Genomic DNA, 12,537 nt, shown 5'->3' with positions numbered 1-12,537 from the left:
GCAGGCCCCGCCCCGGGCAGGCCCCTCCCGCCCCCGCCCGTCGGGCAGGCGGCCCCGCCCCAGGCAGGCCCCGCCCCAGGCAGGCGCGCTAGGTGGCCGTTCTCGCCAGGTCTCGAACCTTGCCTGCATTCTGTGCCTGCTATGTGCCACGCCCTGTTCTGGAAGCTGCCATGGTGACAGGTTCATCTCTGCAGTAGTGGTGTGTGTGTGTGGCTCTGAGCGTTAGCAGGACCCCAGAAGTTCCCGGGGCCACTTCAGATAGGAGGACACCACACAGGTGGTGACTTCTCAGGGGGGACCTGGTGGAAAGCGGTCTAGGGGAGGAGACAGGCCGGTGCCTGGAATGCGGTCCGTGGTTCAAGAAACAGAAAGGCGGCCACATGGCTGAGCATGGGGAGAGCGGACTGGAGGGAAACGAGGTTCTGTGACCTACACTTGCGTGGCCTTCAGAGCATCTTCCAGGTGGCCTGGGGCTCATAGCGCCCTCCCTGGCCGCCTGCTACCCCCTCCTCATCCCCACTCAGCGTGGCAACCAAGGGATCTTGCCAGAGCATAAAGCTGATACTTTTTGGTCTTTAGTTTTAATTTTTTTTCTTGGCTACTTTCATGCCTTTTCTTACTACGATTCATGTCTTTAATTGAATTTGGTCTTTCTTGTACTTTGTCTACATATCTAAATTAAAAAAAAAATCTTTGCTGGTGTTGTATTAATGTCCCACTTGGCATCTTCTTCACTTTTGTCCATTTCAAGATTTTGGATTTCTGATTTGAAAATTTCACACCTGCGAATTTGTGTTTAAGGAAACTATTCACATTGGGGCGTCGAGTTATATTTTTAACGTTTGGTTGCATGTGCTTGTGCTTTGGGGGGATCTTTCCTCCGCTGAAATGCTTTTTGATTTTCACTTCCTGTTTCTTAATAGTGTCGTTGATTAGATACATCTGCTGTCTTCTGTTTACTGCATAACGTCATGTTTTTCTGCACTCTCAGTAACAACTGAGCACCCAAGTTGTTGGAGGAGGGAGGGAACCAAAAGTACCCACCAAAACAAGGTACCCTGAGACCAAAAAACGAGGCAGGCGGCTCCATGTAATCGGTGGATCAGTTGATTTTAGGGTAAGGTAGTCATGGGGTGGGGCCGGACGGATGACAACCTGGAAGCATTTGCCGCTGTGCTTCCCAGCACCCAGGGGCCATCAGGATGATTCTGTATTTACCCAGCGTGTGGGGGTAGGAGCTTTACAACAGGAAGAGCATCCTTTTTTGTTTTTCTGGCTCCACTAGATGTTCGTTGCTACACACAGATGTTCTCTGACTCCGGTGGCTGGGGCCACTCTCTTGCCTTGGCGTGCGGGCCGTCACTGTGCTGACTTCTCTTGTGGTGGAGCATGCGCTCTGGGGTGCTGGGGCTCCGTTGCTCTGCGGCATGTGGGATGTAGTTCCCAGACCAGGGATCAGACCTGTGTCCCCTGCATGGGCGGGCATATTCTCCACCACTGGACCACCAGGGAAGCCCCAGGAAGAGCACTCTTAGGTCAAGATTTATGAATGGGTAACTAGTCTTGTGGGCACTGGAAATATGTCGGTGAAAGGTCTTCATTGTTGTTTAGCGACCACCAGGGCATAGAGACCACCTGGACTTAATCACAGTTAAACAGTATCTATTAACTACAAAGCCCTTGACCACACAGAAGAAATTTACTACACAGTACTTCCCAGGTGGTGCTAGTGGTAAAGAACCCTCCTGCCAATGTAGGAGGCAGAAGAGATGCGGGTTCGATCCCTGGGTCAGGAAGACCCCCTGGAGGAAGGCATGGCGACCCACTCCAGTGTTCTTGCCTGGAGAATCCCATGGACAGAGACTGGTGGGCTGCAGTCCTTGGTGTTACAAAGAGTCAGATATGACTGAAGCAGCTTAGCACACACGCACACAGCCCAAGGTGGGGTCAGTGGAAGCCCAGGAGGAACTGAAGGGGCCCAAGGCGGTGTCAGCGGTGCTGACAGCCACACAGAGGTAAGGGTCCGGGGTGGCTGACTCAATAATATACTCTTCTGTCCATACGGAAGTGTGGCTTTAAATAGAGCTCTTCATTAGTTTCCTGTGGTTGCTGTAGCAAATGGCCACACATTTTGTTGCCTGAAACAACACAAATTGGTTCTTTCACAGTGGGTTTCCCAGGGGCTCAGTGCTAAAGAATCCACCTGCTGGTGCAGGAGACACGGGTTTAACCCCTGATCCCGGGAGGATCTCAAATGCCTCAGAGCAACCAAGCCCGTGCCTCACAAGTACTGAGCCTGTGAACGACAGCTGCTGAGCCCACGTGCCAGAACTGCTGAAGCTCAAGGACCCCAGAGCCCGTGCTCTGCAACGAGGGAGGCCACTGCAGTGGGAGCCTGGGCGCCACGACTGCAGAGTAGCCAGCACAGCAAGGAGGACCCAGCGCGGCAAAAAACAGATAAGCGTTTAAAAACGTTATCCCACAGCTCTGTAGGGCGGACTCCAGGTACGGCCTGGCTGGCTTCTCCGCTTAGAATTCCCCAACACCGACTCGACGTGTTGGCAGGGCTGCGTTTCTTTCTGGAGATCCTAGGGGACAGTCCATTTGAGGTTGTTGACAGAATTTAACCCCGCATGGTTGAAGGACAGAGATTCCCGTCTCCCTGCCGGCCGTCAGCCATGGTCATCCTCAGTTCCTAGAGGCAGTCTGTACTTCCTGCTGCCTGGCCCCTTCCAAAGACAGCCTGGCCTGTGCAGTCTCTCTCCTGCTTCCCGTCTCTTTGGCTGTCCTGACTGACTTCTCTGAAGCATCTCTTCTTTGTTTGTGACCGTGCCACTCTGCTTGTGGAACCAGGGATTGAACGCGCCCCTAAACGTGGAGTCCTAACCGCTGGACCACCAGGGAATTCCCAAGCATCTCCTTTAATGCATCTCTTCTACCCGTCTCTCTCTGCTCCCTCTCCCACGTGGTATATACATTACATTGGGCCCACTCGGTAATCTAGGATAATCTCCTTATTTTTAAGTCAGTTGCTTGTTGTTCCGTCGCTCAGTCTGACTCTTCAGGACCCCATGGACTGCAGCATGCCAGGCTTCCCTGTTCTTCACGGTCTCCTGGAGATTCCTCATTCATTTCCATTGAGTTGCTGATGCTCTCCAACCATCTCATTCTCTGCTACCCTCTTCTCCTTTTGCCTTCAGTCTTTCCCAGCATTAGGGTCTTTTCCAGTGAGTTGGCTCTTCTCAATAGGTGGCCAAAGTATTGGAGCTTTAGCTTCATCATCAGTCCTTTCAATGAATATTCAGGATTTATTTCCTTTAGGATTGACTTGCTTGATCTCCTTGCTGTCCAAGGGATTCTCAAGTCTTCTCCAGCACCACAGTTCAAAAGTTCTTCTCTCAACCTTTTTTATGGTTCACACATCACATTCTTACATGACTGCTGGAAAAACCACAGCTTTGACTATATGGACCTTTGCCAGTAAAGTGATGTCTTTGCTTTTTAATACACTGTCTAGGTTTGTCATAGCTTTTGTTCCAAGGAGCAAGCGTCTTTTAATTTCGTGGCTGCAGTCACCATCCGCAGTGATTTTGGAGCCCAAGAAAATAGAATCTGTCACTGCTTCCACTTTTTCCTCATCTTTTTGCCATGTGGTGATGGGACTGGATGCCATGATCTTAGTTTTCTGAATGTTGAGTTTTAAGCCAGCTTTTTCACTCTCCTCTTTCACTTTAATCAAGAGGCTCTTTAGTTCCTCTCTGCTTTCTGCTATTAGTGTGGCATCATCTGCATATCTGAGGTTGTTATTTCTCCCGGAAATCTTGATTCCAGCTTGTGCTTCATCCAGCCTGGCATTTCACATAATGTACTCTGCATATAAGTTAAATAAGCAGGGTGACAATATACAGCCTTGATGTACTCCTTTCCCAATTTGGAACCATTCTGTTGTTCCATGTTCTGTTCTAATTGCTGCTTCTTGACCTGCATGCAGGTTTCTCAGGAGACAGGTGAGGCAGTCAAGTATTTCCATCTCTAAGAATTTTCTATAGTTTGTTGTGATACACACAGTCAAACTTTAGTTTAGTTAATGTTTAGTGTAGTCAATGAAGCAGAAGTAGATGTTTTTCTAGAATTCCCTTCCTTTTTCTATGATCCAATGGATGTTGGCAATTTGATCTCTGGTTCCTCTGCTTTTTCTAAATCCAGCTTATACATCTGAAAGTTCTCAGTTCATATACTGTTGAAGCCTAGCTTGACGGATTTTGAGCATTACCTTGCTAGCATGTGAAATGATCGCAACTGTATGGTAGTTTGAACATTCTTTGGCATTGCCCTTCTTTGGGACTGAAATGAAAACTGACTTTTTCCAGTCCTGTGGCCACTGCTGAGTGTTCCAAATTTGCTGACATATTGAGTGCAGCACTTTCACAGCATCATCTCTTAGGATTTTAAATACCTCAACTAGAATTCCATCACTGTCCACTAGCTTTGTTTGTAGTAATGCTTCCTAAGGCCCACTTGACTTCACATTCCAGGATGTCTGGCTCTAGGTGAGTGATTACACCATCATGATTATCTGGGTCGTGAAGATCTTTTTTGTACAGTTCTTCTGTGTATTCTCTATATCTTCTGCTTCTGTTAGGTCCATACCATTTCTGTCCTTTATTGAGCCCATCTTTGCATGAAATGTTCTCTTGATATCTCCTGTTTTCTTGAAGAGATCTCTAGTCTTTCCCATTCTATTTTCCCCTCTATTTCTTTGCATTGTTCACTGAAGGATGCTTTCTGACCTCTCCTTAGAAAGGGGACGACAGAGGATGAGATGGTTGGATGGCATCACTGACTCAGTGGACGTGAGTTTGAGTAAACTCCAGGAGTTGGTGAAGGACAGGGAGGCCTGGCGTGCTGCAGTCCACGGGGTCACGGGGTCGCAAAGAGTCGGTCACGACTGAGCGACCGAACAAGAGGAGTGTGACAGCCAGGGAGAGCGAGGGCTGCTGTCTGAGAATCTGTGCCTACGGCTGCTTTTTTAAAATACGAGTTCCTTAGTTTTGGGTGTTCTGGGCCTTCACTGCTGCGCGCGGGCGCCTCACCCTGGTGACTTCTCGTCGCGGGGCACAGGCTCCCGCTGCTTAAGCTTCAGCAGGTGCGGCTCGCGGGCCCTGGGGCGCAGGCTGCAGCTGCCGTGGCACACGGGCTCTTCCTGGACCAGGGATCGAACCCCTGTCCCCCGCATCCGCAGGCAGACAGTTGTCTCCTAGCCGCTGGACCAGCAGGGAAGCCCTGCCTACTGCTTCTTTTAGAAGAAAGAATCTGTACAGTTCTCTGAGATCTCAAGGACTGTGGTAACTGCAGTGTTACACGTGGAGCCTTGTAAACAGCTTCTGAATAAAACGTACGAGTGGGGATGGTGGCTTAGGGCTGGTGGTGGGAGTGGATGACCAGCCTCTCTTCCTGCTTTCTGCAGGGCTCCGGACCCTGTAGGTGCTCATCTAAGTATTGAGTGGAGGGGTGGGAGAGGATAGACGATCAGATTGGATGGGTGAGAGGATCAGTGAGTGGGGGGGAGTGACTGATGGGCGGGGGGCGGGGCAGGGGGCGGGCGTGCAGGAGAGGGAATGTCTTTCCTGCTGGCTGTCTTTCCTGCTCATTGCTCGTTCATCTTTTGTTTTCAGCTCCGAGCAGCAGAGGTGGAGATCAAAGATCTGCAGTCGGAGTTTGAGCTGGAGAAGATCGATTACTTGGCCACCATCCGTCGGCAGGAACGTGACTTTCTGCTCTTCCAGCAGCTCTTGGAGCAGGTGCAGCCCCTGATTCGCCGGGACTGTAACTATAGCAACCTGGAGAAGATCCGACGAGAGTCCTGCTGGGATGAAGACAATGGTTTCTGGAAGATTCCTGAGCCCATCATCATAAAAACCAGCCTCCCAGTAGGTCAGGAGCTTTGCTGTCTCCCTCACCTCCCCGCTGCCCACCCACTTCCTTGTTCCCCCTCCCTATTTCACAATTTCTCTCCTGCAGGCTGGCAGGGGGCCACGCACCTCTCCCTGCTGGCTCTGGGGGCAGCAGACAGGTGACCCTGGGCACCCAGCATGTTGGGGGCCTAAGAGTCAGGCACATGTGGGTTGGAATTTTGGCTCCAGCAGTCCCTGTGTCAGCTCTTGGGACTCAGAGTTCTCGTCCGTGAGATGGGGATTAATAACAGCACCTTCCTTAAAGATCGCTGGGTGGCTTAACGTCTTATGACATGTAAAATCCTTGGAAACATGCCCGGCACATTTTAAATGCATGAGGCATTTTCTTACCATGATCATTATTGTCCTTACTTCAGCCTGCAATAACCCTGAAGGGGTAAAGATTTTCACCCCTGTCTTCCACATGAGGAATCTCAGAGAGTGTAAGTGACTTATCCGGAGTCACAATCATAGCAGTGAGTTGTAGGCCAGGGACGGAAGCGAGCTGGGCAGTTGCAGGCCTGGCTCACTTTCTGCTTTTGCTGCTGATCTCCTGTGTGACCTTATGATGATCACTGTCCCTCTCTGGGCCGTGGTCGCCTGATCTTCACAGAGAGGGGTTGGATGAGATACTCCTGAAAGCCACCGAGCACTCACTGGGTCTCAGAGGAGGCTCGGGCTCGCAGTGGATTGTCTCCAGCGGCTCTGCCCATCCAGGGAGCTGTGGGCTCCTCGGGCCGGCGGGGCCACACCCGTGGGCCCCTGCTCGGGGAGTGCTCATCTAGGTCCTCCATCTCTGACGACCCGGGGGACGGGCGCTGCTGCAGCCAGCTCAGTGAGCAGGGAGCAAACGCGGGGCGACGCACAGTTTGGAAGAAAGAAACTAGAGACAGAATTAAAGTTTTAAGGATGGGACCGGGGGACTCAAGATCTCAGGGATCAAGAGCCCTGTCCCTCCGAGCCACCTCACTTTTATTTAGCATCTTCGCATGCAGAGAGTATCTGTTGTGTTACGATAAAATCAGCCTCCTGTGTCCCTGATCCCGTCTCCCAGGTTACTGATGACCTTGAACTGTCGTTATTTTCTCTTGCAAAGGGTATCACCCAGCTGGAGGCCCTAAACCCGCATATGCCTTGGGAAAAACATCTTGGTGTGTGTGGCAAGCAGTGTTCTGAACTTGCACCGACCCGGCGTTCCAAGGTCCCCACTATGTTTTTCCTTAGCTCAGCAGGGCATGACGACCCCAACTCATCACGCCGAAGTACTTTTGTTTAGATTACACTTAATTGCTCTATCTTGCTTTCATTCTTTTCCCATGGTTTTGTTTCATGGCTTAGCCAGAGCAACAGGCGACTGACTGTTAACCCCTGCGTGGCACCATCCCCGGTGAAATGCCAGCTGCCTCATTTCCTCGCAGGCTGCAGGCAGCGCTGGCCTGTCTCCCCATGCTCACCTGCAGTCTTGCCTGGGGGCAGGGGAATGGCTGCTTTGGCCTAAGCCCTCCTGATGTCTCTCAGAGCCATCCCCTCTCTAGGGGTGGGCAGTGTCCTCCCCTGGCTCCAAGCCTGAGCCAGGCCCGAGCACCCAGCCTCTCCCCCAGCCCCGCTGCCCCTCCTACCAGGCAGCAGGGACCTGAGCTTCTGTTTTCTCGTAGCAGTTTCAACAGGGCCACAGAACAGACCAGCCCGCAAAGCCTCCGCAGCGGACAACAGCGAGCCAGGCATGGTACGGTCTCTGGGAGAGCCAGTGGGGAGCTGGGAGCTTGGCCCCCAAGGTGCAGTGGGTTGGGGAGCTGTAGGATCTGGACTGTGCTTCCAGGTGACCTAAGGATTAAATCAGGGGGCTGAGCGGGGGCCCTTTCTGTGTCGCTCTTTGCACCTAGACCCCCTGCCTCCTCTGGGCCTCACTCAAAGGCACTTGAGCGTGCACAAAGAGCAGAGAAGGAACAGGGGTTCAAGGCAGCCTACCCTGCTGGTGATGGACCGAGGTCTCAGCCGCAAACCCAGAGCCCAAGCAGCTCATCCCGGTTCCCTGGGCCCCAGCTGGTACTCTTAGACAGAAAGCGTCCTCAAGTTTCTGTAAACAGTCATTGCGATTCTGAAGTCACTTTATTTCATGTTGCCTTTATTTTGTATTACAACAAATACATAGCCTTAAAGCAGGTCAGCCAACTTTTCTCTAAAGGACCACACAGGAAATACTTTAGGGGTTGGGTGCAGAGTGGTCTCTCACAACTAACCAACGCTGCACAAGAGTGGGAAACCACCCCACCCCCTGGGTAAATGAATGGGCCCAGCTGCGTTCCAGAGGAAGTTTCCAAGAACAGCCTGTGGGCCAGATTTGACCCATAGACTGTATAATTTGCTGATCCTCACCATTAACCATTACAGATATTTTGGAAAACCTACATGGAACATACCTCTGCAGTCATGATAAGGTCACTCATAGGTTAATACGTCTCCATCTGAGCAACACAGGCTGGTCTACAGTTCTGACTGGCTGCTTTTGATTCCCTAACTTTGTTTTAAAAAAAGAAAAGGGAAAGTTGTTCCTGAAAGAAGCCATTCTTAATCTGAGGTTATGGATGGGTTATATTTGAATGCTTTTAGTTCTAGGTGACAGATACCCATGCAAAGCAAACAATCAGAAGCAAATTAGGGATTTTCTTGGTCTATGTTAAGTGGACCAGTTTCAGGCCCGGCTGGATCAAGGGGCCCAAACAGTCCTGTTCTGTGTGGTTTCTTCACCTCTTGGCTCTGCTTCACTTGGAGTCCTGGGTTTGGACGTAGGCAGGACTTCTCTGTGTGGCAGGAAAGATGGCTGCTAGCAATCAGTAATCCAATAGGAAAGAGATGTGGGTTTTTGGAGCGTCCTTAAACCAAGGCTTGTGGCAAGATTCTGATTGGCTCTGCCTGGGTTGGGCCTACTCTTAGACCAATGACTGTGTCCAGAAGATGTAGTTCTGCGATTGGTCCAGTCTAAGTCACGTGTCCAGAAGTGTAGCAAGAGGATGGGCAAGCGGCAGTGGTGGTATTAGGGTGCTGTGAATGCATAACCTACCAAGACCATGTTCAGTGGGTGAAAGGTAGTTCCCTGAAGGAAGAGATTCAGGCTGAAGAAAACAGATCCACTACAGCAGTGAAAAGTACTGAGTTCAGTTCAGTCACTCAGTCGTGTCCGACTCTTTATGACCCCATGGACTGCAGCATGCCAGGCCTCCCTGTCCGTCACCAACTCCCGGAGTTTACTCAAACTCTTGTCCATTGAGTCGGTGATGCCATCCAACCATCTTATCCTCTGTCGTCCCCTTCTCCTCCCGTCTTCTATCTTTCCCAGCATCAGGGTTTTTTCAAATGTCAACTCTTCCCATCAGGTGGCCAAAGTATTGGAGTTTCAGCTTCAGCATCAGTCCTTCCAATGAATATTCAGGACTGATTTCCTTTAGGATGGACTGGTTGGATCTCTTTGTTGTCCAAGGGGTCTTGAGTTGTCAAGAGTCTTCTCCAACACCACAATTCAAAAGCATCAATTTTTCAGTGCTCAACCTTCTTTATGGTCCAACTCTCACATCCATACATGACTACTGGAAAAACTATAGCCTTGACTAGATGGACCTTTGTTGATGAAGTGATGTCCCTGCTTTTTAACATGCTGTCTAGGTTTGTCATACTTTTTCTTCCAAGAAGTAAGCGTCTTTTAATTTCATGGCTGCAATCACCATCTGCAGTGATTTTGGAGCCCCCAAAAATAAAATCTGCCAGTTTCCACTGTTTCCCCATCTATTTGCCATGAAGTGATGGGACCAGATGCTACAATCATAGTTTTCTGAATGTTGAGTTTTAAGCCAACTTTTTCACTCTCCTGTTTCATCAAGAGGCTCTTTAGTTCTTCACTTTCTGCCATAAGGGTGGTGTCATCTGCATATCTGAGGTTATTGATATTTCTCCCGGCAATCTTGATTCCAGCTTGTGTTTATCCAGCTCAGAGTTTCTCATGGTGTACTCTGCATATAAGTTAAATAAGCAGGGTGACAATATACAGCCTTGACGTCCTCCTTTTCCTATCTGGAACCAGTCTGTTGTTCCATGTCCAGTTCTAACTGTTGCTTCCTGACCTGCATACAGGTTTCTCAAGAGGCAGGTCAGGTGGTCTGGTATTCCCATCTCCTTCAGAATTTTCCACAGTTAATATTGTGATCCACACAGTCAAAGGCTTTGGCATAGTCAGTAAAGCAGAAACAGATGTTTTTTCTGGAACTCTCTTGCTTTTTCAATGATCCAGTGGATGTTGGCAATTTGATCTCTGGTTTCTTTGCCCTTTCTAAAACCAGCTTAGACATCTGGAAGTTCTCGGTTCACATACTGTTGAAGCCTGGCTACTAGTGCTTGGTGATGAAAATGTTAGAGGACTCCAGTTCTAATGTTCATAAATGTGCTCGTGAGCTGAGTACTGTACTATAAGAGTATGTTGCCCTGGGTGTGGGGGTATGTAGTATCTTCCTTTCCCCTGATGGACCTGGTTTTGAGCACTGGAAGGTGGGGGTGGGGAGAAGCATGTATAGACTGGAGATGGTGATCCTCCTTGCTGCCTGAGCTGCCTGGATCCCACTGCAGGAGTCAGGGTCTGGAGTGGAGGGTACCCCAACATGGGCAGAGCCCTTGGAACCCCCCCCCCCGGGTCAGGGCACGGGGTACAAGCGCACAAACAAGGGTCCTGACCTGGAGGACTTGGACTCTCAGCAGGAGGAGGACCGCTACCGGCTGATGCTCAGTCGCAGTGACAGTGAGAACATAGCCAATAACTACTTCCGGCCCAAGCGGGCCAGCCAGATCCTCAGCACGGACCCCATGAAGACCCTGGGTGAGCGTCCCGCCCGCCTCATGCCCTCCAGCCCCTCCCTGAGCACTCTGGAGTCACACAGGCTGGGCCAGGAACGCCTTTCCCTCTCTGGGCCTGTTTCCTCCTCTGTCAGCTGAGGGGAGCTGCCTCCTCCGTGATTGGTGGGACGAGGCGGGGAGTGCTTGGCACACAGCCTCCCGCCTCCTGTCCCCCTCCATCTCCTGGGGGCGAGGTGCCGAGCTGGATCCTCTGTCTTCCCGACACACAGCAGCCCCTCAGCACACCCCAGCCTGGGGCTGCCCAGGACTCGGTCAATCCCTCACCAGCTTCCTCAGATGGTGACTCGTTCCCAAAGCAGGGCAATCAGGACCACAAAAACAAAACACGCTTCCACAAGCAAGAGTCCAAAAACACTTTGCTCTTAAAACTAAAACCAAAGACACTGAGCTTCCAATCCAGTACCAATTAAAAAGCAAATCTCAGATCTGTCCTGAGGTTATTCAGTGAGCTGAGGAGTAAGGAGAGGAAAGCAGGAAGGTGAAGACACTCACATCAGATGAGTACCTGGCATCGTGCCCATGTTGCAGATGCGGAAACCGAGGCTCAGGAGAAGCAGCTCCCTAAAGTTACCCTCCCACGAAGTGACAGAGCAGGGTTTTGCAGCAGGCTTGTCTGGCTTGACACCCAGGCTGCACAGTCTGAGGCTTGAAAATCCAAGCTCCCAGCCCAGACCCTTTGGGCAGAGATGGGAGCGCTGGGCCCAAGGCCACAGCCAGAACAGGTTCTCAGAGCTTGGGGTCCCAGGGCCTCTGGCTGGGGTCATACCCCGCATACAGTCTTTCCTCCACCCCTGCATCCTGGCTAACCAGCGTGTCTCCCTTCTGTGCTTTTCCTCAGCACACCACAGTTCACCACCAGGCCTCAGCTCCCCGCTCGGCGGCAGCTCCACCATCCCTCCCGCCCAGGCCCCCGAAATGCCCCAGCCTCGGCCCTTCCGCCTCGAGTCCCTCGACATCCCCTTCACCAAGGCCAAGCGTAAGAAAAGCAAAAGCAGCTTTGGCAGTGAGCCCCTGTGAACACACTGCCTGCTGCCACCCTGCCTTTGGGCTCCCGTGAGACCGCCAGGCCCCCCCAGGGCAGCTCCAGCCAGGCCTCCTGCCGCCTGCCCCCGACAGTGACCGGGGCACCCAAGCGGGCCTGTCCCTGGGAAGGCACACTCCCCTCCCTGCCACCCAGAGAGCCCACTCTGCCCAGGCTGTGAGCCCCTCGGAGCCTGGACCCACGCCACATCAGTGTTCCCATCGGCCAGCCGCTGTGCCCGCCAGTGCGGTTCCGTGCCTCCATGGGATCAGAGACCTCAGCTCTGCCTCCAGGCCTCCATTAGCATCCCAGCAGAGTGTCAGCGACTTCCACGTGGATCAGACTCAACCTCCTGGCAAACTGAACACTATTCCTCTGTCCAGTAGGCCCCACTTGGTGGGGAAGCCCTGGGGGGTGGGCCCAGGAGTCCTGGAGCAGCTGTTCCCGGGCTGCCCACTCCCAGCTGGTTTGCGGCTCAGGGGAGGCCATTCCACATTAAGCTGCCCTAATAAACTGCCTTTTACCGACCAACTGTGCTGCTCCGACCCTCAGACAGCGTCCCACAGCCCCTCCCTGGCCTCCAGCGGGAAGCTCTCTCGGAGCAGGGCTTCTCGTATGTGTATGTGTTTGTGTTTATTTTTGGCTGTGCTGGGTCTTCACTGC

The 12,537-nt window shown here is 51.8% G+C and overlaps 1 protein-coding gene across 6 annotated transcripts in view; it reads left to right on the top strand.

Annotated features, from left to right (window-relative positions):
- KIF17 (kinesin family member 17) overlaps positions 1-12,395 on the top strand; it is a 46,583-nt gene extending 34,188 nt beyond the window's left edge. For 2 of the 6 annotated variants that reach the window (XM_043909055.1, XM_043909053.1), the window contains 4 exons: positions 5,676-5,934; positions 7,610-7,680; positions 10,695-10,815; positions 11,692-12,395. In XM_043909055.1, coding sequence (XP_043764990.1) covers positions 5,676-5,934; positions 7,610-7,680; positions 10,695-10,815; positions 11,692-11,870 — 630 coding nt within the window. In that variant the 3' untranslated portion in view covers positions 11,871-12,395. Of the gene's footprint in view, positions 1-109; positions 695-5,675; positions 5,935-7,050; positions 7,558-7,609; positions 7,681-7,837; positions 8,288-10,694; positions 10,816-11,691 lie in introns of those variants that run through there. The other 4 variants (XM_043909054.1, XM_043909056.1, XM_043909057.1 and 1 more) reach the window with 4 other exon arrangements.
- The last annotated feature ends 142 nt before the right edge of the window (positions 12,396-12,537 follow it).

Source organism: Cervus elaphus, chromosome 8, assembly GCF_910594005.1.
Source record: "Cervus elaphus chromosome 8, mCerEla1.1, whole genome shotgun sequence".
Lineage (NCBI taxonomy): Eukaryota > Metazoa > Chordata > Mammalia > Artiodactyla > Cervidae > Cervus > Cervus elaphus.
The sequence above is the reverse complement of the archived record's forward strand: the minus strand, read 5'-3'. Positions and strand labels throughout refer to the sequence as shown.